This window comes from Anopheles ziemanni, unplaced genomic scaffold, assembly GCF_943734765.1.
Source record: "Anopheles ziemanni unplaced genomic scaffold, idAnoZiCoDA_A2_x.2 scaffold_48_ctg1, whole genome shotgun sequence".
Taxonomy (NCBI): Eukaryota; Metazoa; Arthropoda; class Insecta; order Diptera; family Culicidae; genus Anopheles; species Anopheles ziemanni.
This window is the reverse complement of record NW_026690091.1, coordinates 220,291-247,168: the sequence shown is the minus strand read 5'-3', so window position 1 is coordinate 247,168 and position 26,878 is coordinate 220,291. Positions and strand designations below refer to the sequence as shown.

General features: G+C 40.8%; 1 protein-coding gene across 1 annotated transcript in view; it reads right to left on the bottom strand.

The window, feature by feature from the left end:
* LOC131292949 (uncharacterized) overlaps positions 1 to 25,478 on the bottom strand; it is a 61,086-nt gene extending 35,608 nt beyond the window's left edge. Inside the window, exon 1 of the mRNA XM_058321039.1 lies at positions 20,919 to 25,478. Coding sequence (XP_058177022.1) covers positions 20,919 to 25,478 — 4,560 coding nt within the window. The remainder of the gene's footprint in view (positions 1 to 20,918) is intronic.
* Positions 25,479 to 26,878: the final 1,400 nt, after the last annotated feature.

The following is a 26,878-nucleotide window of genomic DNA, read 5'->3' as shown; positions in this document are numbered from 1 at the left end:
GCATTGAACCATATGAGTAAAGAACAAAGCACGCTACTATAAACCAGCTTCGAACGATTTGTCAAACGACGAAAACCAAAGCCAGCCTGTACCTACAAATTGCCAACAAGGAAAACATGGAACATGTCAAAATTTGTATCAATAAATCCAAACAGGATATGCAACGAAAGCTACCACCGGTTAACAGCTACCGCTCCAAAGCCTTTCAAAAGATGTTATGGTTATTGTGAAAATTGTCTTGAAAAGACCTTTCATTTGAGGGGTCTGTTGGTGTAATTGACCGAAGTACTAATTCGCTATTGACAAAATAGCTAATTGAGCCATTATCACATGTTTTTACCAAGGTTTCTGAAGCCTATTTGCTTCAGATTGGCGTGCAGCTTCGTTCTAATGGTGGGTTAACAGAATTTCCAAATCCGAGTGACAATAAAAAAAAATTGCGACATCGAGACAAGACTCACCATTCAATGTTGGTTTAGAAATCGTTTGTCCTATTCTGAATCCCCATACAATCACAACTTACTTTTCCGTTAGAAAAACGTGTCATACACTTCCAAAGGGAGGATCCCCGTTGTCATAAGTTCGGTTCATCACGACAATCTTCTGACGTAAAGAAAAAATGTTTTTTGCAGGCATTGAAGATCGGGCACAATTGTATGGAACACTGCATAAACAAGATTGACTATGTAGCACGATAGTTTTATTTTAAATCCGATATAAAAGTCAGTACAAAATCAGGTTCTGGGTTCAATCATTGTCACTTCGTGGGGCAAATGCGTTGGGTTAGGTTTAACACATCCAACCATCGAGGTTCTGCTGTATATTCTATGTCTATCTCTATCCCATCCGTTTAAAAAAGTTCTATATGAGTAAAATTAAATCTTTCACATTGTCTGTAATGAAGCAATAAAAGTAGTGTGTTGGTATTTTAAAACTGAGAAGAATTTGTTTTCTGTTCGTAATAGTTTGCTGTCCACACACTGCTAGCTTTCCCTTACCGATCCCTGTTATGTTTCCTGCTGGTTGAAGAGCAATCTAAGGCAATACCGCTCCGTTTGTGTGCAAGGCAGCGAAAAGCCATTAAGATTTTACTTATGGTGAAAATATGCTTCAAATCGCGTTTTTTGTCCGTCTGCCTCAACCGATCGGTGACCTACGGTGACTTTTCTGCTCTACCTGGTTTTTTCTTCAAGCTACCGGGCTAACGGACATGATGGCGGCCAACAGCTTCAATCTCAGCATAACCGTAAAGCCTGACAATCAGCAAAGCCTCACTGCAAGGGGGCGGGGCTCGTTCTCACGCAATAGTCAACTGTTCGGCGGATCTTACAAGTCACAGAAGACGACCGCTTTTTATGACAACGGATGAGAACGACCAGGTAGATGTTCGATAGAACCTTTTACACTTGAGGAAAAAAGTCTCATTTCACAAAAGGACGTAGTGCTGCATTTGTAAGTGTTGGCGGTCGATTGGCGTGACCATCAAAATCATCTCTTCGTTATCTCCCGAGCTGGAAGAGTGTGTTATTAAAGGGAAGAAAGATCCGCTAGTTGCGGCGAGAATGTTATGATTCCATGTTATATTCTGTTCAAAGGCGTCTTTTTTCTGTCTATGAGAAAGTTATCCTCTGAGAATAATGAGCAAGTGCAAGTTCCTGGCAGCTTTTCTACTCACGGACTGATGTATGCTGTCGATAGGCTGCCCACATTTTAGGAAGAATTTATTTTGGAATTTTCAAACCAGCAAACAGCAAGCTCAACAAGAACAACTGTTTTTCCCAAAACTCAAACCATAAGCTTAAAAGGCACGGTGCGATACAACTTTTAACAGAAATGCATACTTAAAACCAATCAATCAATTTTTTAAAAAAGGTTCAATAAAATAAACAATCCAACTGTTTCTCAGCAGTATCATTATGTCAAAGCACATTGTCCGCTAGAAAACGCGGCGTTTAATTGTAAACAAACTTAGAAGCAAAACGTACACAATCATGACTTGTAGCCACATTTTAATAAGCTGTTATAATTATCTAAACAATAAGGCCTAACAAAAGTATAAACATAAGCCTACGAACGGAAGCGGCTCTTTTTTATTTGACTGTGAAGATAGCCCGATTAAATATCGCGTTTTTTTTTACGCTGGTCATTACAAAATAAGCGTTAGTACTGTTCCGATGGAAGTATTTTTTACACAAACCATGCCATTTCATTCCATTCACGGGACAAATGTTTGAACCCGCAAACGAAGGAATAAAAGGTGTGTGGTTTTGTTTAGGGACGTTGATAAAGGACGATTGATAGTCAGTTTATGGGAAAAATACACCTGACCGATAGTCATGTATCCGATAGACCTTGAATAGTAGAACTTAGAAAGAAACCCCATACAGCGTTTTACAGCTCACCTAGCAATCGGGGCAGTGTATGTAGAACATCAAGAATGATAGCCTACTGCAGAGTATTTGATGTAGAATAGCAAAACCCACAAGTGGCAACACATACTAATATCTGAACACCGAACACTAATTTAAACGGGTTTTGAATTGAATTGTTGAAAAGAGCACAATTGCGCAGATCCAGTCACGGAACCTGGCCTGGAACTTCACACGAACGAACGAAAGAAAGAAGGTATTTGGTAGGCATTTTGAAGCGAATATATTTTTTTAAATTAAGTTGGGTTTAATATAGCAGCATACCATACAGTAACTATGCCTTGATTAGTATCATTTCATTAACGACGGGATTCAGAAAATCACAAGAGAACATCAAATTTCTCGCGTGATTCTAAAGTCGACCACATTTTTCCTTTAAATGACTTAGCATACATTTTTTACAAACAAAAATAGGCACGGTATTTAAAATACGAAATGGCCTGCCGACTTTCTGACTCACACCGCATTTTGAACATGGGCGAAACCAATAGGAATCCTTCATTAATAGACGGGGATCTTATACTTCATTGAAATGGCTTACATTGGACTGTTACGTATGGCTTGGTGACAGTTATTGAGTTTTGGCCGTGATACAACGCGTTTTTTTGGCCAAGCTCCTAATGTCATAAGCCATGGAACAAAACTTCCTATTGAGACATTGTCCTTTAAACCGGGATGAGGTTTTGAGTAGATGCAGCGTTTTATCCTATTTTGATGGGTACTTAGGTTCTTAACTATGAGAAACTCATCATGTTTCTTTGCAATTAACCTGTATTACCCAGGCACTGCATTTGGTAGGTGTATAAAACAGGGAGTATTTGTGGACACAATAATCAATTAGTAGTGGTTGACATATGACGATTATTGTCCCTGTTATTTTTCTCTGGCTGGATTTTGGCTGCTGATAATCAGGAAATTATTATACGCAGTCAATGTAAAACACATCCCTCAGGTAAGGCCTTTAGTGATGAACAGCTCCTCTTTTTATCCTTATAACTTAAAAAATAATTAGTTATCTAATTATTATTCAGCCATGAGCATGTTGCAAGCTAGCCAGAGACCCAATATCATATCAGAATAACCGAGTTTTGAATTAGTCTCTCACAGGATGATAGAGCGTCTGAATTTTTCAACCGGGCTAAGGCTATAAAAAAGCCTTATATTATCCTTTCTATTAAGTTTAACTCGATTTAAATGAAGATTCGCACTATAACAGTTGGCCGTTTAACCGGGTTAAGTATTTTATGATCTCTGTAGAACGCATTTCTCAGACACAACCCGTAATTACCAATACTTATACCATTTTGGTTCGGTATGAATCATAACAAAATAATTAGAACCTGGTGAATTAATATTTTAAAAAAATAACCGGGATTAGGGTTAGCCACACACAGTTAGATACAGCTTAAATCTTCTGACCGGGCTGATGCTTAGAGTAAAGCATCGTTTTTTTTTATCTACCGAAACTTCGCTAGATATTAATGTAAATTCTTTCATCAACATGGGCCCGTGTAACCGGGCCGTTATACCTAGTTATGTATTAAATAATCGTAAAGGTAAGGTTTTCGGGGAGATGCTTTGGGGTCACTCCATTACTTGAATGAAGTGACGCACCAAAAGTGATGCCAAACCTTACTTTTCTATGGGACCTCGCTTGAGGTAAAATCGAAGGATCACTATAGAAACCAATCAACTCGCATGGAGAAATTTAAGGATCGTCATACTGCCAACGAGTGCGCATGGGCTAAAGTTAAGGATCGCTATATCAACCAGCTTAACTGGGGAAACTATCTCGCCTGGGGAAATAAGATCTTCTTCCATCTGGCTAAACCTGCAGGCCTGGAGAAAGGGAAAACCGATTAAAAATTTGAAAGGTGCAAAAATTACAATTGCGCTGCTCCAGTCACGAAAAATATTAATCGCGTTCAATTGAACATGCATTCCAGGATTACCAGAAATGTATGGCTCAGCATGGTTTCATAAAAATCAACACGCAAACAATAAAAGGAAAACATATATAAACAAAGATAGAAAAAATCCTTTACTAAATGAAATAGGACACCGGTAGATACGCAAAACACAAGGTGTTACGGACAGATTGAAACAAAAAAAAATTAAAACATATGCACAAAACACGAAACAAAGTTGCACACAAATTACAAATAAAGAAAATCACAGCAGAACATCATAGGTCCGGTATTTAAAATATGCAGTGGCCCGCAGATTATCGCACTCATAATGCATGTAGAACACTGGCGAAATCAGAAGGAATGGAAAGCGTATCCATAAAAGAAAGTAGGATATGTTATACGATGTGCCTGCAGATCATCTCACACAGGCGAATTAAACCGGGAAAGATGAATGGAGGCGATTGTCCTATTCCTAACCATAGCAATTGGTAATTGGCCATTCCCTACCTTTGTTTGTAATTCGGTGTCCATAATAACCCGTTTTGAAATAGACCGATTCAAAAGCAATCTATAACCGACCAATATTTTTCGCTCATGATAACCATGACACATAGATGCTTCCTATTGAGTTAAGGTTCCTCAAACCGAGATGAGGTTTAGAGTTGGAGTAGCTTTATATCCATTGAATCAACTGCATTCTCTTCACTACATTTTAATGCAGATTACACCATAAACATGGACCCATATACTCAGGCCTGTAGTGAAGAAAATGAAAATCAAGATTGCGAGTAGAAATAGACAAATATGATTGAGGAGATATTTTAATTTGATCAGGTGAAAGTCTTCTTAATTAAAAGTTAATCGTTTTGACCCAATAATTTCGTCAATATTTTGAACCTGGATTGTTTTATTACCATTGGGCCATGAGCATGTCATAATCCAACCAGTGAGCCGATGTCATATCAGAATAAACGGTATATGATATAGGCTCTCACAGTTTGTTAGAGAAACTTTATCTATCCGGGAAAAGGCATATAATGAGATAGAATATTACCCTGTGCATTAGACTTACTCGATTTAAATAATGAATCTATACGAAACATCGACCAATCTAACCGGACTAAGAATTTTACTAGCTCTGTAAAACGCATTTCTGATACACTACCCGCAATTGCCAATAGCTATTCTTTTTGGTTCGATATAAATATTTAGGTAATAATCATAACCTGGTGATTAATATCATGTCATACGAAAACCATTGAGCCAATATCATATCAGAATAACCGGGATTCGGGAAATCCATACACAGTTAGATACAGCTTAAATCTTCTAACCTGGCTGATGCTTAGAGTAAAGCTTTTTTTTGGACCTACCGAAACTTCACTAGATTTGAGTGCAAATTCTTTCATCAACATGGACCTGTGTAACCGGGCCGTTTAACCTAGTTAGAATAAAATGTCTATAGAAGTTTGCACTCTGGTCGCAGGATTTTCCAAGGTGAAGACTCATAGTCTAAAAAAAAATTTGAATGCTTGCGGACGGAGGTACGCGACAGCCGATCAGTAGCGCCGGTTACAAAATCGGCCCATGAGCGCCAGGGCTCACCAACTGATGGCAAAGGTTCGAAACACAACCGATACCGGTCTCTACCCAGTACGATAGGGCTGACTTCCCACGTGCGACAAAGAAACAAGCCTTGTAAGCATTTAACGGGCAGGCATGAACTACAAGATCTTTACGCTAAGAAAAAGGAGTATGCTTGATAAAATTGTTTGGCAAAGTCAAGCACTATCTTCTAATGACATTCATCTCAAGAAAAGATATTCAACATGAATATTTCTACTTTTTTAAATTTGACCCATAACTAAACTAAACACTCTGCCTGACAATGTTTTTCACAACCCTCTACGCTATCTTATATCTTTTAAAAAAAATACTTCGACTAGGCCGATCGTATAAAAACTAATTTTTACTCATGGTTGCAAAAAGATCCTTTTGCCCATTGTCATTGCTGAAACTATAACAGGAATTATAAAACTACAAGAAAATAAAAAAATGGTACAGGTTCACATTGTTGGTGGTTTTATAAATACAAAAATATACTTCGCAATTTTTTCATTTTCATCCAGATGACCGAAAAAGAGTGTTTGAGGTGGTCCAAAAGTTTGATTTTAAACTTAAACCAGTGATTGAAAAAAAATCGGGCACTTCATGTTGTTATTAGATAATGATCTCTGTCGCACAATCAAAACAGTATTGGAGTGCAAACCTGGAAACAAAGCTAATCGAACCTTTTTTTGTCGATAAATCTCGACCCCTAACGACAATTTGTCAGACACCGCATAGTCACACAGTTTTGAATAAAAAAATGCAGAACAGATTTTGAAACACAACTCATACATTTTCCCTTTCTATCACAATTTTACCCAACCTTACTCGCGTCCTATTCGGCTGCTACCGTGTGAAAGACTTACCACCAATTCAACTGTCTTTAACCCCAAAGTTCGTAATACCTGAACGTTTGAATTGAAGTACAAAAATAAAAAATACACGGTCTTCAAAAAAAAGATATCTGCGAAAAAGATAGTACGGGCCAATTTGCCATCATAAACTGCCCGCGAAGTTTTTGCAAAAGGAATGCAAAATAAGTTAATGAAAAAGAAATGGTTGCTGAATTAAATTTGTAAATAAGGGGTCAAGATCGCCAACACTTACAAATGCAGCACTACGTAATTTTGTGAAATAAGACTACTTTCCAAAAGTGTAAACGGTTCTATCGAACATCTACCTGGTCGTTCTCATCCGTTGTCATAAAAACCGGTCGTCTGCTGTGACTTGTAAGATCCGCCGTACAGTTGACTATTGCGCGAGAACGAGCCCCGCCGCCTTGCAGCGAGGCTTTGCTGATTGTCTGGCTTTACGGTGATGCTGAGATTGAAGCTGTTGGCCTTCATCATGTCCGTTAGCCCGGTAGCTTAGAGAAAAAGCCAGGTAGAGAACAGAAAAGCCATCGAAGGTCATCGATCAGTTTAGGCTGACGGACAAAAAACACGATTTGAAGCATAAATTTACTATTAGTGAAATCTAAACAGCTTTTTGCTGCCTTGCACACAAACGAAGACGTTTTATCTTAGATTGCTCTTCAAACAGCAGGAAACATAACGGGATCGAAAAGGGAAAGCCAGCAGTGTGCGGACAGCAAACTTTTGCAAACAGAAAACAAATTCTTCGCAGATGATAAATAACAACACACTATTTTTATTGCTTCTTTACACACAACTGGTGGTGGCAGAAGCAGGATTCAGAAAATGCAACGATTTCTTCCCTAGACGGATATCAAACAATCGAATCCCGTCTGACTCAATACATCGGACTATTGAATCCCAAATTCTCAAGAATTGATTCGAATGTGACTAAATTAGGATTTGATTTCATGGTTTTTCTAAAAATGTTTGAGTTTTCGTGACTTCTTTAAAATCTGTTCTGCCTTTACCAGTAACTATTTGACTTTAATGCGAGTCAAATTTGTCACGTAACGAGTCGATCTAGTGACAATGGAATTGATTCCATTTTACCCAAATCGAACATTTTTTTAAATGGATGGGATGGAGCTTGACAACAAAAATATAGCAGCACCTCTTTTGTCGGATGCAATCTACCTAACCCAACCCCATTGAGAGCACGAAGCTACAACGATTGAAACCAGAACCTAAGTTTGCACTGACATTTTAACTGGAGTTAAAGTAAAACTGTCGCTCTACTTTCATAATCACGCTAAGACAGTTTTACCTACAACTAGGTATAACGGCCCAGTTACACGGGCCCATGTTGATGAAATAATTTGCAATAGCATCTAGTAAAATTGTGGCAAATTCTGTAAATCAAAGGCTCAGCCCAATTAGAAGATTTAGCCTGTATCAAACTGTGGGAGGCAAAAGTTAAATCCCGGCTCACTGACTGCCTTATGATGGCTGAATAGTAATGAAACATTTATCGGGCCAAACGAAAGAATTGTTGTCAAAGAAAAATAACGGGGCCAATACCCGTTATTTGCCAAGCACCACTAATTGACTAATGTGTCGACAAATATTCCCGGTCTTATCGTCTCACTAAATGGAGTCCCCGGGAAATACTGGCTAATTGCAAAAGAACATTTTAAATTTCGCATAATTTAGAAGATCTAATAAAGTGAACACGTAGAGTCAATAGATGAAAAGCTACATCTACTCAAAACCTTATCCCGGTTGGAAGAGCATTGGCTCTTTTTACGATCTCAATTTAAAAACCGTTAAATTCAAAAATATAATGCAATAGGATTAGTGTTCGGAGAGTTTCGAGTGTTCGTTTTATGAATTTCGTCATCCAAGTATCCTTTTGTTTAACTCAAGCGAGCTGATTGCCAAGGCGATCAAAGTACAGAGAAACGTAGACGACAGGCTCTGTAGGTAGACTGTCATAGACTCTGTAAAATAACGCTTCAGGTTCTACAAAATTGACTGTTTATTGTTTACCAAATTTTGTAATTGTTTTTCTTAGAGGCGCGTGTGTGTGGTTTCGTGTGAGAGACGGCTCAGAAATTTGTGTTTTGGGAACTGACCTGTAGTGCGTTTCTGTAACAGGTTTTTTGTGATTGTGTTTTTGTTTCGGTGATAGTGATTTGTGTCGAAAACGGTGTCATATGTGCTTGTTTTTAAGTGTTTTTTTTTTCTACTTTTTTGTGTTTGAACCTTTCGAATATTTTTTTGTGCATTTGCAGTGTTAGAAAATACACAGCAAAAGTGATTCAATTGATCTGAGCCAGCCTGCCCGCGCCCTTTAAACACGGATTTGGTGCACATTTTTTAGAATTATCTGATGAATCAAACACATAGTGCCCGTGAACGGCATTTTACAAAATTTAGAACCATTTTGAAAATCCCGTTCTACTTTTTTCCAATCGAGTTGGTTTCCCCAGGTCAACTGTGATTTCTATAGCGATCCTGCCATTTTCGCCAAGGATGCTGATTGCTATGGTGATCAATGCAATGCAATGGGATGAGCGTTTCCAAAATGTCCATACAAAGATGTGGTTTTGCTTCGATTTTAGTGCGTCACTTTATCCAAGTAGGAGCGTCACCCGTGCAGCGTTAGGTTTTGCAGCGTTACTTTAAGGATGTTTTATAATAAGATTGTTTTCGATATTTATTGCCTGCAAAAAGCATTGTTTTCTTTTGTAAGATAATTTTCTTGATATACTGAAATTATAACAACGGTGACCCTCACATTGGAAGTGTGTTACACGTTTTGATAAGAAAATAGTAAGTTGTTTATTGTTGGGGATTTAGATGCGGTTGAACGATTACTAGATCAACATTGAATGGATAAAATCGTCTCAAAGTCGTGACGTTTTCTGTAATTTAGGTTCGTATCTGGGGATTCGGCATATTTACCACTAGAACGAAGCTGCACGCAAAACTGGCATCAACCAGATTCAAAATCCTTGCCACAACTAGGGATGATGGGTATAAAAGCTTATTTGTCAAAAACTTTACTTTACTATTACTTGATCAATTTGAGAAACAGATCCCTCACATAAAAGAACTTTTCAAGACAATTGAAACAATGGCGAGATCTGTTTTTGAAGGCCTTTGAATCGGTAGTTCTTGAGAATAGTTGGTCTTGGTCAGTGTGGCATATAATAAATGAATTTCCTTATACAATTCTTTGTATTTACTTTATTTTTAATGATATTTTGTTGCTTTTTAGTCTTGTACTTTTTTGTCACTTGTCGAATTGATTGTCTACACATAATTTTTATACAATGCCTGATAAACCAACTGAAACGAAAGCCGAGAAAATGTTGTATCGTATGTTGTTAAAGGCCGTGGCTTACACCTTTCTTGTGTCTCCAGTTTAAGTGCATTGCTAAATTTTACTTACATTACCTCCCTTGGACTACCTGAAACTTTCTGCTGCTCCACTTGAGGCGATTAAAAGTGGTGCAAAAAACTTGATGCACCGATCTTTGGTCCGTTGAACAACGATCTTTTTTATAGAGAGGTCTGATTCGAACATTGGTTGCTCTACGCCAAGATGGTTGATGTTACATCTATCAGAGAATCGCTGCGAACCAAACTTACCTCCTACTTTAAGTTTTAGCCCCAGATAGACAAGTTCTAACGAGAAAAAGTTTTCAATAAACAAGGAAAGTCTAAACATTGTTGTTTACCTATAATTAACACCACTTCCTTTCCTCGACATAAGGCAATCGTGTGCTTTTTTTGCGTAAGATATGTACAGTTGGTGCAATGTAGTTTGCATCCGACCACATCATTTTTTTTTTTGCTGTCAGCGTTTGCTCCAGGAATGCTTTACAGACTGCAAGATGCAAACATATATCGAATGGAAAGTAAACAAATTTCTAAGAGTGCTTTGCTGTCCGTAGATAATTTCTCAAGAAGAATGAAAAAGAATGATCAAACCTGGTGGCCTTTTACTGAGAAGCCATGGCAGACGCGTCAGTTGCAAGTTGTTTCATGTCAGAAACCGTGTCGTGTAGGCGAGAAAAGAAACTGATTATTGTTAAAACCGAAGCAGATAACTCTTTGGCATCGTTAGAAGCACTCGGATTACTCCAATGTTTCTGTTATTGTAAAATCACATATATTAGAAATTTTTGTTAACGATTTCTTCTAATCAGCGATTAGTACGCTAGAAAAAAAAAAACAATGCAGCAGTCTTAAAACGCCTATTTTCAAAGCTCAGCGATTGGTCAAAACATGTTAACTTTTTTGTTAAGTTTTATTTAAGATAAACAAAGTTTTTTTTATGTGAAACGACATAAGCTTGTGGGACAAGGCCTCTCTTCGAAGAGAGTTTGTGTTACCGAAAGGCGGTATATTATTGATCGTTGGTCAGCCGTTCATGATATCGGACGGTGCCAGACTCGAAATTCGATTGCACACCTGTGGTATGGTGTTTTCTCGTGCTACCGCTGCACTATGGGCACCACCAACATAAACAAATAGCAAGTCATAATTTACTTAAGCTATGAAAGCAATGAAAGCATAATAAATTAACTTTAGCAATGAATCAACTTCTTATATTCACCGAAATAACACTGAGTTTACAGACAGAGTCTCAAAGGAAAGAAGGAAAGTTTATTTGAAATAAACATCCGTAACACAAGCAGTGTCTTTCTTACACTTTACTGGCCAAAAATGCAACTTCTTCAGCGCCTTGGGAAAACATGTTTCGATTTGTGTTATCTCTATACTTCTCTCTTACAAGCACAAATTGCTTTTTTTTTGTGTAGCTGCAAGTAAAACACAGAAGCGTTTACATCTTCACATTGTTTCATTCTATGTTGTCAGTTTTATGGAGCAAAAAATATGTTGGACCGACAAAGATAGGACTGTACTGAGACCCAAGCGATGTTTTGTTTTCATTGCTTTTTGACACCCTTTATAAATGGAAAACTTCGTTCAAAATTCCTTCTTAAGCACAATTCGACAAGAACACTATAAAGTTATGTATTTATATATACTTTCGTGCAGTCTTGCAGAATGCTTACGAAAAGCACTGGTCTTGCGTCAGAAAAAAGTAAGCTAGTCCGTACTCAACTGCACCACGAAAATCGTTAGCTAGCGCATTCAATCCTGGATGGTTATTTTTAAATAGCTTTTTTTAGATCTACTTTAAAGCACTTTCCCATCTACTTTATCGTTCAAAAAGCTTAAACGTATTGACGATGCGTAGAAAAATATAATCTATCGATCTTACATATTTTTTACGAATATCTTCTTCATGCAGAAGAAATAAACGGATTTCTTTGCCAAAAAAAAAAAATTTGCTCAGTCACATCGCTTTGCTAGTAGGTAAAGTCGATTTGACAATTTAACGAGGCCGTAGACAAGATTGCTCCAAAGTGGCTTTTCGCTTTGTACAAAGTCACCTTCGTATCACAAACCATTGTGCTTCGAAGCTAGTACCCGCTAGGCGATTTCGAGTGAATCGTCCTAGAAAACATGCAACTTCGAGAGGTTTAGTAATGTGAGTGGGACGACTGCTCGAAAAACATCCTATATTTGTTTCATCTTCATACAAAAAATAAGCACCTTTGTTCACATGTAGGTTGTTTCAAGACTTTTATTTCGAAATGCCTAGCGGGTTGGATAGCGTGCTTTACATCCATGCTAGAATAATTTGAAAGAGGTCTCCATTTATGCTTAAAATTAAAAAACAAATAACCCAAACATCGGGGATATTTTACTTCACCGAACAAGGTGTATATTTTTCCGGCATCTCCTACTTGTGGAAGAGCAGTTTATTTGCGTGTAACCACCAGAAAAAACTTTATTTAAAATATCGATGAAAACTGAGTTTCATAAGAAATTACTTTTATGAAGGCTTGAAATAAGCAGAATAACGCTAAATGCGATTTTTCTCATAGAATGTGTTAACGTGTTATGAAGTTGTCGATTATTGTAACATATTGAATTGAAATTTTATAACAGCAAGCGCAATGTCACATTTTTCTCTGTTACTACACCTGGCATTGTTAAGCATGGTTTGGGCGACATATTTTTCATAAAGAGGCAACCTGACAGGCGACGTCGCGATACTTTATGGGACGTCACGCTGCAGTCTTGACCACATATTACGTTTGTTCAAGTTCAAGTTTAAAGAAGAGTAAGTCAAATTTATTTGAACAATGAAAATACAGCATTTTAAATGAAATAGGAAAAAAATAATAGAAACAAGCTGACGAGCAACCCTATCGTGGCGTTTTTAATCAACTGCACTCGGTGCGTATGATTGTTCGGTGATGTAACGCCTGATCAAAAATGATTCGAAAAAGCATGCGTGCCTCGTTGAGCAAAACTGGATGTGTAGTTTTGGTAAAATATGTGTTTCATTTCGATGGCATCAACGCAATGATGTGTAATTCACTAAACATAAATAAATCATGTAGATTTTGTCATTAAGACACCTTGGCATAGCGCTGACCTTTACTGTAAACACCCTTTATTAAAGCTGCCCAGAGTTTTGAGCACCGTGAGCAAGAAAATCTGAGAAACCACGAGGTGGATTGCCTTTTCAAGCTGACCTCTGAGCGAACCAGACGTGTCATACTGGGGTTTTCTGTTGTTCTGCAAATGTGTATGTGTGTGTGTGTGTGTCAGTGCGGCTTGGTAATATAAGCTTATGCGTAATCGGCTTTGGTAAAATAAATGTTATTTGCCTTTTTCTTCACGTTTACATTAAGGAAAATTGTTTTGTTTGATAATATGTTAATTTGTTCAAATTTCTTCTCGACGTCGACTATTCTGGAAGGAATGCTGGTATCAAAATAGTGAAACTTCGTGAGAAGTAAAATTTAAAGTGTTAGGTTATGTTGATTTGTTTGATAGCGGCAAGTTTACAGTTGAATAAAACAGCCAGAATTGTTAACACACGAAAAGCTGGCGAGAGGTTCACCTATGCCAAATAAAATTTAGCGATACTTTTGACGCACTTTACAAATAAAACGCCTAAAGTGTTGATGTGCAGCCAGTAACCTAAAAACAAGATCGTGTCTTACATATTGCACAGGATTTGTTAATCGCCATGAAAAGAACCAATCATGTATTGCGAAATTATCTCAAATGAAGACCCGTACGAGTGGTCTTGCTCGATCAATATGCTAAGTGATTCTAATAAAAAATAGGAAGTACGAATTACAAGAACAAATCTACAGAAGCTTGCAAGGCAAAAGTACTTTCACTTTTGACAAAAGAAGCTGTGTTAGCTTTAATGCTCAAACCGTTTCCAAGAAAACCTAATATGGTTATTGGCGATCTCGCTTAACACACGGAGAAAAGACTAAACCTGGCCTCGTTATGGCTTTCCTGAACAGTAATTGGCAATTTGCGCATCTCGGTGTTTTAACCGTTGGAGGAAGCAACGGCAAATAGTTTCTTTAGCCACATGTGCTCTAAACGCAAACACAGATTTTTAAGGAATGCAAAAAAATCTTTGTCTTCTTTTTAAAACGGTGGCTAGATTATTTTAACCATGCATGAAATAATTTGTACGGCAATACGGCCAGGCCGTTCCTTCTGAAAAATAAAAAAAAATGTGTAGTAAAGCATGAATTGTAATATGTCTATTGTTGTCACAATTCACATTTTTTTATTTCCAGAGTTGGCAGAGAGTACTTTCTTCAAAGAGAAATTTCAAACAACTTGGCAGATCACTAATATTTTTTAACTGTCGGAAAGTAATCAATGAAATTTGATTAAAAAACCGCGTGTTTAACTAAAATTGGCAGTAGAACAATTTTGTTCAATGAAGAAGCTACGATCTGATTTTATTTGCCCTAGCATGTACAATTTCGTTCGCATGTTACGAAATTAAACCTTATGTGACTTGATAAATTCATAACGTTTCAAATCATTTGTGATGTTAATCATGAAAAAAAAAGTCCCTCTAACGTCGTTTGTTTGATCATTTTTGGATCGTTTAAAGCAAATTTAATAAAATACAACCGTCAGTCGTCAAATGCAATCTTGAAAATCTAGGAACCTCGAGAGACGATGAAGTTTGTTGCAAATCATTCTACAGAGACTTCAAAAAGAGAAAAATGTGCGATTTTATCGACGAACAAAAACTAATACTGCTTGCCCAATGTTTTAAGATGAGATTTACTCTGCTCTTTAATCGAAATCAATCTGTTTAATTTAAAAGCTCAAAAGTAATAAAAACGTAGGATGGTACATAACACGATGGGTCTCCCTATAATTGTTCTTTGCATCGTTGAAAAAAAGTCCAGTCTGTCTTGTAATGGTAAAGCATTGCAGCAAACAGTCTATGTAAAATTTTTTGTAAAAAATTACAAAGAAGCCTAGTTTTCGATGAACAAAACGAGTGCGTATTACAGCCAGTTTTGTGCGTTAAATTGAAATGAATGACGAACCACCGTGTGTAACAAATCCAATTTAAAACGGACGATGACAAATTTCACAATTTGTTAAGTCTCGAATACTGTGAAAAGCTGCAGAACGACCTGCTTAATCATTTTAATTTCTTTTCAAAGTTATCCACCACCAGGAAAGTTCGAGAAACTCAATCTGTGACAAACATCGCATCCAAACTTATTTTAAATCAGCTGGTTCCTTCAATACTCAACGCTTTTTAAAGTGCATCATCTTGATACTAAAGGTAAGCTTGCTTTTAGAAAAACCTTAAAATGCCATTTTTCGATACACCGCAATCTTGTAGAATTTTTTCACCTTTTCTACCCATACTGCAAACGATGGAAAAACCCCCACAACGCCTACGATGTTTGATCATAGACGCTAATAAGTCCTTTGGTACATTATAAGCCAGAAATGTTATACCTGCTTAAAAGCGTATCTGTTTTGCTCTCTGAAAGTTTTCTTCGAAAAACTAACTAATCTGTTTACAAGAAAACTACGATTGATTCAGGTAACCTCTTTAAGCGCTTAGCAGAGCGAACTTTACCTGGGCACAAAACTACCCAGTTTTCCAACAAACGGCCTTGAATGTAAACCTACACTGGACGTAGTGCATCGAACTGCTGAAAACATCACATAATGAAGCGAATGGGAAAATATTACGCTTATTTTTAAATGCAAAATTATCGTGCTCTATGAAATTTATTGAAAAAGAGGAGGTGTAATTGTTATAAAGTAGGCTTCGAATTGGTCCTGGTAGTCTGAGCTAAGCGTAAAGGCGCCAGTTTTGTACCTGATTAGGTAAATACCTGCCCGATGAGAAATGTGCCTACATCCTGTACACGTCTTGTGATCTTTGTACTAGGGAAAAAATAGTTCTTATGTTTCATGACTTGTGTGAGATCCATCCGCTTTAAAATTTAACCGGTCAGAAGTTTTAGTTTTTCTTTCAAATGCTTTAGCAATGACAATGTTAAAACACATTTACGATTTCATAGAGGAGCAACCCAGACCTTTTGACCTTACTGAAATTTAAAACTTTGTCTCAACATCTGACGTGCAACGATAAACGTGCATGCAGTGATGCATTTGAATTAAGCTGTCTCGTTGGAAGAATATGTCTGATTATTGACTGGTCCACAAAATCATTTTAAATCGATTAAAGTGAGGTCAGGACAAATAATCATTTTACAAAAATGTAACTTCTTGTGATTTAAATATTTATCAAAAATAGAATAAAATTTAAACTTTTGTTCATAGGATTTACTTAAACTAAATTTGTATGTCCGATGGCTTTCAAGCTGTATGGAAGTGCGATATGCAATCATTGTTTAACAATCTTTACCAAATCCGTTTAAAACCACTCCGTGGCAACAGTCAAATTCATTCGGGAAAATGTCAAAAAAAGGAGTGTTTGCATGTCTCACAAGCTCGTCTTCTTTCAGGGAGCAAACCAAAGACAGCAGCAACAAAACGGTGTTAAAAGAAGTCCTTACACTGGCAAAAAACAAAGAAGGGCGGCAAAACAAGATTATCGCTAAGTCCAGAGCAGCGCGAAAGCAGAAGCGTCAGGTTTTTAACAGACTTTGAATGCTGGGCGAGATCGACCGTGCAAAGCAGAAAAAGTGGATGCCTACAATTGATGCATCAAAAAGTATGCTGCATAAAAATCTTCATTGTTTTACTTTATTTTCAACACCTTGGAACTTGGTGAACATCCATGTGAGCATTGCGACTGCGTCGAATAAAAGTGATTTAAAACGGACTCACGACGGTAAACGAAGCAAAAACTAAACTTTCCCTTTCTGAAACAAGCAGCCAAAAACTCTATATGGCAATATAAACTTGGGTTTTAAAGTGATCTACAACGAGAAAACTTGAAGGGACTCAACATGTTTCGTGCAAACCATCTTAGTTCAGTTGAAATCTGTTATTTTTGTTATGTTGAATTGGTACTTAAAGTGACACACAGGTACACCTATTGCTGAACCATTGATCACAGGTACACCTGTTGCTTGATACATCCATTTTTAAAAGGTTCATAAATTTGACACAAATTTATTGGTCATAAGAGAAGTACCTGCAGTAAAGGTCATTTCATTTGTTTTCTTTGAACTTTCTTTTAAATCTTATGTAAAGGCAGTTCAAAAGGTAAGCCAAATTAGTATCAAGAGACCCATCCAAAGGCTCAGCAGAAAAAACCGATACTAGTCTTTTTACTATCTGAACATCTTCTTTCAATCTTATTTCAGATCGACGAAATCGTGAAAGTGCTGTGCGGTCGAGTTATCCTCCAGTAGTCGGAGAGCGCAACATCTGGATAAGATGGTAAGTTTAGTTAAACATCAGAATTTATTGCCAGCTGGTAAGAACGTTTTGGAGTCGCCATATGCGGCCAAGTGTTGTCGTGCAAAAAATTGATTTGGTCCTGCTGGTTCATGTACTAAGTAAGAATTTCCTTCAATGGGTGACTCAAACACATACGTGTTCGTTGGTATACGTCATACGTGAATATTTCAAATGGATTTCAGTACTTCAAGGCTACTGCGTTGAGGGCAGCGCCGGTGCCATCCAGAGTTCATAAGACAGCTCTCCGTTCAAACTGTAACGGTTTATGCTTTCCATCCGTCGCTTTGTTTTATTCTTCAAGCAAAGTTTCAGTAAAGAGTGGTTTGAAAATTTTCGGCGCTGCAGCGCGAATGCGAAGCAGTATGAGTCAGTCGCTGCGTCTCGCTCCGAACCACGGGGATAGGAATGAGTTCATTCAAAAGTGGTAGTAGGTTAGGTCTCAGGTGACAAAACGGCGCTTTAGGCTACAGGGGTTGAAGTTCAGTGACACGCAATGCCCAGTCTTCTAAAGAATAGCAGGCGTGACGCACAAGGCCGTTGCGATTCAAATGAGTTTATTTCCTTAAACAAATGCTATCTTTGATTTTGCATGCTAACTTGTCATCAGTTTGCTTATCCACAATTTTGTAGGTACCAATCCTTTCTTTCAACAGGTTTTCGGCAATTGTTTTGATATCGATGGCAAGGGTTGTCTGTTTACACCAGTGTGGTTCGTGTTATAAAACACAACAATCAAGTAAAGCTTACCACTTAAATCATGAGATTTCGTTTCGCTTTACTATCTATTGAGTTCTTTGTCGTGTCCATATGAAAATTTCTTGGAAGATTCTTGAGCGTGCCTTCACAAATATTTTAACATAAATAATATTTAAAATTAAATAAATATTTAAAAAACACAGAATTTTTATATGAGATTCCAAAAAAATTTACCTTGCACATCTATGGAACAACACAAAAATATGTAGTCCTATAGAAGATCAATTTTTTTGTATTCCAGCAACAGTTGTGGTCCTTGAACTAAATAACTATAAAAATTCTGAAATTTATTAATTTTTTAAAAACATGTTTTTCAAATGGTAACATTTCCAATAGAAAAGTTTCATTCGGTTTCACGAATCCTTTCCATAAAGCAAATATGCCATACGATTTACATACGCGGCACTTAGTTTAATTCAGAAAATGTTAGCCACGCAATATTTAATTCATTTATATATTGAGGAGTTTTTTTCTTGTTCAGAGGTAAAACAAAAACGACAGCAAAAAGGAGGTTTCACGAGCGCAATCCTTAAGATAGATAGACCCAAAAAGACACAATAGTGAATAGCAAGGACTAATATTTCCGATGTAATGGGACTTAAGTAACGAAAAGAGCCCTGTCCCTAGTTGAAGTATAATTTTTCGCTAAGCAAGCATGAAGCAAATGATCTTTAACTTTTAACAGTGTTTTACTTAACTTTGTACCTTTCACAAAAATTTAAAGGTTTTGAAAAGCTATGACCCGAGGAATAAGCACTGAAATACATCACATGACAAATCCAATGTAAAATGCATGAATTTTTAGTTACATGGTTGTAGATATGAAGTTTGAAATTGCATGGAACCTCAAATATAATTTGAATTTAATTTTTCTGTTACAAGTCGTGCAGGCTAAAAATATTTTTTTTCGATATGTTTCGATTGTGTTTCGACTATCTCATTACCTTCAATTCGAACGCAACTTAGAATTTCCACAATTACTAAATAAGTATTCCGCATTATTTTGTTTCGTTGAACCATTCCATCACTAAAATTTTCCATTGCAATTGAAAGCAAGCGTCACTCATTGCAATCAACTCTGCGGCTGTAGGTGAAAGTGCCACATAAGTTTGTGAACGATGCCCCCAACCGTATATTAACAACGCTACTTTGTGTTGCAAGCGTTTTAAAAAACGCGGTGTTTATTCGGGCTATCTTCACAGTCGAATCAAGAAAAGGAACCGCTTCCCTTCGTATCTTATATTTATACTCTCCGTATCGCGATGGCCGTTTCGCGATGGCCGGTTCATTTTCAAAATGCCCATCGGGGCCATCATGCGCGCATCTTGATCGGGCGAAATTTCGCCCAACCAAGGTAAGCAGTTAAGGAGTGTTTCTTCGACCTCTCTTACTCTATAAACCCTGCCTGTCACTGCCTGTCACTATTGTTTACTACTCGATTCCACTACCGCGTGGATACCAATCTAGTTTAAAAGTCGTCGGCCAGTGTTACTTTGTAACATTCTCCCCACCGGTATGCTACGTGAAGTGGCCTACCCCTGTTTCTGGCCGACATCTAACACAGCGATATTGACGGCCGGCCGTTCGATTATTCCGCTCAAAGTTTTAACTTGCACGCGTCGTACTTGCCCATCCGCGGATCGGTATGTTTTTATCACGTGCCCCCGTGGCCAGCAGTTCCGAGGGTTGTTTGTATCCGCTACGAGGACTAAGTCTCCCTCCTCAATTGGTTTAGTGGATTTGTGCCATTTAGTCCTCCTCGTCAGATGGGGTAAGTACTCGGTAACCCATCTTTTCCAGAAAAGATCTGCGAACTGTTGTGCTGACTTCCATGACCTCCGGAGCGACGGCGGCGAGTCGTCAAATGGCACTGCTGGTTTACTACCGTTGGAACTCCCTAAAATGAAGTGATTGGGAGTTAGTGGGGCTTCGGCTTCATCTTCAACTGGTACGTCTGTCAACGGTCGCGAGTTTACAATCAACTCCACTTCACTCAAACTAGCTCGTAGCAGCTCGTCGGACGGGTTATGTGGAAGGGCCAGTTTGGTAAGCGTTTTCTTAATTGATTGTACCAGTCGTTCCCATGATCCTCCGAAATGTGGCGCAGCAGGTGGATTAAAAATCCATTTCGTTGTAGGTTGGATGAATTCTGTCATCAGGCGCTCTTGATCCACTGCTGCCATCGCTTCCCGTAGCTCACGTGAGGCTCCTACGAAGATTGTGCCTCGATCACTGATGAACTCGAGAGGCATTCCCTTCCTCGTGATAAAGTTGCGGATCGCAAATATGCAGGAATCTGTAGAGAGGCTATGTGCGATTTCGATGTGGATCCCTCGCGTTGTCAGGCACGTAAATATGACTCCCCACCGTTTTTCAGCTCTTCTCCCCACTGAGACTAGCATCGGACCGAAGTAGTCAATTCCGGTGTACGAGAACGGTCGCTGAAATGCTGCTAGTCGCTGGGGCGGCAGATTTCCCATTGCGGGGTTTTGAGGGAGCGCACACTTTACCTTGCAGTATTGGCATCGGTGCCTTACCTGGTTGTACGTGGCCTTGAGCTGCGGGATGTGATACTTAAGGCGGACCTCATTGACGACTGTTTGGTGATTGGCGTGCTTGTACTTGCTGTGGTAACTGTGAATCAGCAGTTCAGTGACGTAGTGCCGTCGGGGGAGAATTATGGGGCGCTTGGTATCCTCGCCGACCCATACACATTTCTCGATCCTGCCTTTGATGCGTAGCACTCCATTCACATCCAGCATCGGGCTTAGCTTATACAGCGGGCTCGATTTCTGCAGTGGTCGCTTCCAAGGGTGCTTCACACATTCTTTACTGCTGAGTACATGTATCTCGTCGGCATACTCAGATCTTTGTACATCTCGATAAATTGCGTTTTCTGCACGCTCCAGCTCTTCATGCGTCAGGCTATCAAGTTGCTTATGCTCTTTGGCTATGCCCTTCCTGCAATTTCCCAAAAAGCGGTATACATAAGCTACCGCCCTTAGTAGCCGTTGCCACTTTGAGAATCTGGTGAACTCGATATTTGGCGTCGTGACCGTGTGATGTAGCAGGCTATGTCGAATCTCCTCGCTTGTCTCTCCGGGTTTTTGTTCGACTATGGGCCACTGATCCTTTGGTTCCCATAGGAAATCAGGCCCACGGAACCACCTACTCGAGGGGCTGAGGTCTGGTGGCTTTTGCCATTTTGTTCCTTCGTCCGCTACGTTGAGCCGTGTAGATAGCCAGTTCCACTCTTCCGGGTTTGTAGTATCTAGTAGCTCACTGACCCTAACTGCCACGAACTGGCTGTATCGGCGATGGTCGGATAGCAACCAACTCATAACGGTGCGCGAATCCGTCCAGAGGAATCGGTGAGTTATAGCAATTCGGTGGGATAACTGTATCGTCTCTGCTAAGCGGGCACCTATGACTGCGGCCTGAAGTTCGAGTCGTGGGATGGAAACGAACGTAATAGGGGCCACCTTCGTCTTTGAGCCTACTAGGGCGCACTCGATCACACCGTTTTCCTCGAATCGTAGGTAGGCGACGGCTGATGCCCCATTTTCACTGGCGTCGCAGAACATGTGGAGCTCTACTCTTTCTGCGTTGGCCGTCGTCTTACTCCGATAACACCTTGGGACGCTGACTCTTTGAACATTGGGCAACGCGGTTACCCAGATTTGCCACTTAACGGCGAGGTGTCCGATAACCTCGTCATCCCATGGGCTCTTAGCGCGCCAAAACTCCTGTAGAAGTATCTTCAGATACATGAGGAAGTTTCCTATTAGCCCCAAGGGATCATAAATTGCCATAAGCGTTTTTAGTACTATCCTCTTCGTAGGTGCTCGCTCACCAAGCAACACTCGTGGATCGTACCTCGGGGATATTTTAAACGTAAACACGTCCGTCGCTGTGTTCCACCACATTCCAAGGACCTTTTCCGTCGTCATTTCGCTCTCGACAGGAATGTCCACTCCGTTGTTCTCGTTGCCATTCAATAATATTTTCACCGTGGTGGAATTGGACAGCCAATTCCGTATCTCAAACCCGCCTTGGGAGTGTATATACTGGACGTCACGGGCTAGATTTATGGCTTCTTGCTCTGTTTCTACGCTCGCGAGCATGTCGTCCACGTAATGCTCGTACTTTATACACTCCACAGCTTTGGGTAGTGTAGCCTCGAACCTTTCCGCATTTACGTTCTTGACGTAGTGCGCGGTGCTGGGTGAACACGCGGCACCGAATGTCATCACTTGTAGTACGTAATGCTGTGGGTCGCTACCGAGTTTCCCGTCGTTCCATAAGAACATTTGGCTGCGCTGGTCGCGAGGGTTCATGTCTACCTGGAAGAACATCTCGCGGATATCTCCCGTCACTGCCACCTTGTACTCTCTGAACTTAAACAGGACCATGAGTAGACTCACCAATTGGTCCGGGCCGGTGAGTAGCATGGAGTTTAGGCTTACTCCGTTCGCCTTTGCCGCCGCATCGAACACTACTCGAATCTTCCCAGGCTTATTCGGATTGGTCACCGGGAAGATCGGCAGGTACCAGTCGTTTGGCGTTCGAGTAACCTGCTCCTCGGGAGTGAGCTTTCTGACGTACCCTTTCTGCTCGTACTCCACGATCTTGTTGTGCATTGCTTTAGCCAGGTCGGGATCTCTTCGCAATTTTCTTTCGAGACACTCGTGTCGCTTTAGGGCCATTGCTCGGCTATCAGGCAACTTAACATCCTCGTACTTCCACAGCAGACCAGCCTCATAGCGATTATCCTTTAAGTGAACGCTGGTTCCAAGCAACATCAGCGCGCGTTCCTCATCCCGCGAACGTAAACTTGTAGTCGGTCGGTATATTCCAAGTGACTCTAGCGTGAAGTAGTCTTTCAATGCCATGTTTATTCTATCATCTCTTTCTTTGTTACACGGACAGATGTGGGCATTTACCGATGCCATCTTTACCTCTTTAGAGCCGGACTGTTTGTATGGCCCATACAACACCCAACCGAGACGAGTTTTTGAAGCGGCTGGTTCGTTCGGCTCTCGTTCCACGGTTCTCAGCGCCTGTCCAACGAAAATGTTGTCGACCCCGATAAGGATTCGTGGAGCCTTGGCGGTGTACCCACGCAGCGGAAGTCCCTTGAGGTACTCGTACTCCTCGCTTATGACCGAGGGCGCAACCGACTGCTTCCTCAGACTTAAGCTGGCAACGGTGTGTACTGAGTGAAGGTCGAAAATTGCCGAACTTTCAACTCCGGAGATTTTTAGTGACACTTCAACCGATTGCTCCTCTCGACGTCCTTGGTTTCCCGTCCAGGAGATACAGAGCGGACGGGGTTGTCCGACAAGACCCAGCTCTTCCACCAACGAGTGGTCCATAAAGGTCGCCGTCGAACCGTCATCCAACAGTGCGAGCGTATTGATGGTTCTACCCTTTCCGTGCAGCGTCACGGGGATGTATTTGAGGAGCACACCATCATACGGACCAACGTGGAGGTTGCAGCTCATCGTTTTCTCGGCGGCTCTGCCCGACTGGCGTTCTCGTACAAAATCCTCGTCGTGGAGCAGCTTGTTGTGCCGTCGGTTACACCCGTTCACACCGCACAACACATCCACACGACAGTAACGCGGATGTTTCTTCAGGCAGGTTCTGCACACGGCGTGGGTCTTGATGTGCCGCCATCTCGAATTGACGTCCATGCCGAGAAATTTGCCGCACTCTGCCAGACTGGAACACTTCCCTGAACACACGGAACAGGGTTCCCCATGATTTACGGTGACGGGCTCTGCAGACTGACCTGAGACATGGACGTTTACGTTAGCGTACTTACGCGGGTGGCCTGAGCGACCACCACCTTCGCGTTGTAAGTCCCGGGAGATTGGCTTAACACCCTGGCAAGCTGCGCTGACTAGCTCCTTCATCCAATCGTTGAAGGCCAACAGTGTTGCCCCCCCGTTGATGTTCCGTTGGTAAAACCAGTTCAGCCTCACCGTCGGTGGCAGCTTCTCCACCAGCTCGTTCAACAGCGATCCTCCGCTGAGATACTCCTGTAGACCGCAGCTCTTCATCGCCGCACACAGGTTCCTGACCGCGACACCGTAATCGACCAGGGTGTCAAATCGGTCGTCCTTTGGTGGTGGCATCCGTCGAATTTTGGTCATCAACGACTCCACAATGAGCTCCGGGCGGCCATAGCACTCTGTCAGGATGTCGATTGCCTCCGGTACGCTTGACGGATGGTATAAGCAACTTTCCACGGCGTCCCGTGCCTTCCCCTTAAGGCACTGCTGAAGTCGAAGTAAGTTCTCCTCGTTGGTGTACCCGCAGATGGCCGTAGAGTGTTTATAATTGGCAATAAACACCGACCACTCCTGCGGGTCCCCGGAGAACGTTGGCAACTCTCGGCTCGTGCACTTTCTTGCCGAAAGTTGGCTTTGGTTCAGCAGCTCGAAGCTTTCGGAGTGGCTTCCGTTTACTGCTGGTTCCGGCTGCCTCGCAGTGACGCGCGTAGGCTGCCGGAGTGAGGCGTGAAGTAGGCGTCGTTTTTCCTCCTGCCGACGCTTTTCGCACTCCTCTATGACGCGCAATTTTTCTTCGAGCATTCGTTGCTCACACTGCTCGTCGATCCGTTTGAATTCCGCTTCCAGCGCTACATTGGAGTGTGCGGCTGCAGCACTTAAACCGCGATGGCGGATCTGTTCGTGATGGCGCACTTTCTCTAGTATGCTGCCATGCTCGCCTGGCGCGCTTCGCGCGCGCGCATCTTCACATTCAACGTCCATCGCTCTGTATTCGTCGTCGAGCTCATCTGCGATAGACGACGCTGAGTCAATGACGATGTCGCCAAGCTCCTTCATCACGGCCGCTAGCTCACGCTTGGCGTACCGAGCTCTCCGCACTAACTCGTCCACTTCGCTCACGGATGACCCTCTTGACGTTGGCCTTTCCGTGGCGGGCCGCATGATCGTTGAGCTGGCCAACGGGTCCGAAGTGGCCGGCTGCACACTTCTCCTGCTTGGTGGCCTCTCGGTGGCGGGCGGATGCTGCTCCTGCCCTGTACCAACGAACTCCTCGGTGCGCGGGGCCACTGGACGGAACATAACTTTTCTCGTAGGTTTGTAACACGATCCGCGAATGATCCTTCTGGTCACTATGCGACTCAATCGCGTTTACCTCGAACGGCGAATGTTCCTGGGTGTAGTCGCGACTCAATCGCGTGAACTTATCACCTCTCGTTCGGCGGAAAACACTCGCGGGTTCACTTATTACTTATCCCGTTCAACGGGAACCACTACGCGCGTTTTTTAAAAAAATGTGAACGATGCCCCCAACCGTATATTAACAACGCTACTTTGTGTTGCAAGCGTTTTAAAAAACGCGGTGTTTATTCGGGCTATCTTCACAGTCGAATCAAGAAAAGGAACCGCTTCCCTTCGTATCTTATATTTATACTCTCCGTATCGCGATGGCCGTTTCGCGATGGCCGGTTCATTTTCAAAATGCCCATCGGGGCCATCATGCGCGCATCTTGATCGGGCGAAATTTCGCCCAACCAAGGTAAGCAGATAAGGAGTGTTTCTTCGACCTCTCTTACTCTATAAACCCTGCCTGTCACTGCCTGTCACTATTGTTTACTACTCGATTCCACTACCGCGTGGATACCAATCTAGTTTAAAAGTCGTCGGCCAGTGTTACTTTGTAACAAGTTTGTTTTCGTGATGTATAACCGGTTATCGCACCTCCAAACCGAATTAAGAATCCAGAACTCGACTTCATGTCCCGATGGTTTTTGTCAAAAACTGCTCCGCAAAATACACAAATATTTTAATTCTGAATTTTTCGATCCTAACATCAATTTGCAATTCTTTTTATTCAGCAAATATCCCAAAATCTATTTAAATATATGCTTGATTGCTAGACTTTTGAGCAACGATAGATATCCTGGCAGCTCAGTTCAGCCTGTAGTGCAAGCGGCTTAAAGCAGGCCAGAAATTAATTTCAAGTAAAGCATATTGCTAGAACGTTTTAGTTCTTTCTTCTCCTACCGTTGATAAGGTAGCCAGGATTGAATGGGGTTCACAATGGGGTTGAATTTTTGTTTTTGTTTCAAATAACATCTTCAAGCATCTCTTTTAATTTCGTTTTAAAAAATAAACCGTGAATCGATTTTCGTTCCCACGTTGAAGTGTTACTGTAGAAACCAAACGCTTAGCATTCACCAGCTGTCTGCTGAATTGTCTTGAATGAAATATTTTCTAACATACCATCACTTTTCGCTTGTTAATGTTACGTAGTTACGACTGCCATCTCAGGATTTTTATTTCATTTTTACAAAAAGATCAAGATTTACAACCTCCAGAATGTCTGACGCTCGTGACCCAGGTACACTTAAAGGCAAACGAGTTTGCTCTCCAATATCACGCATTTTAAGCTGGTGTTTGGTGCCACTTATTAATCGTTGGCAGAAACTAAACCCAGAATCGACTTCTGCAGACTGTCA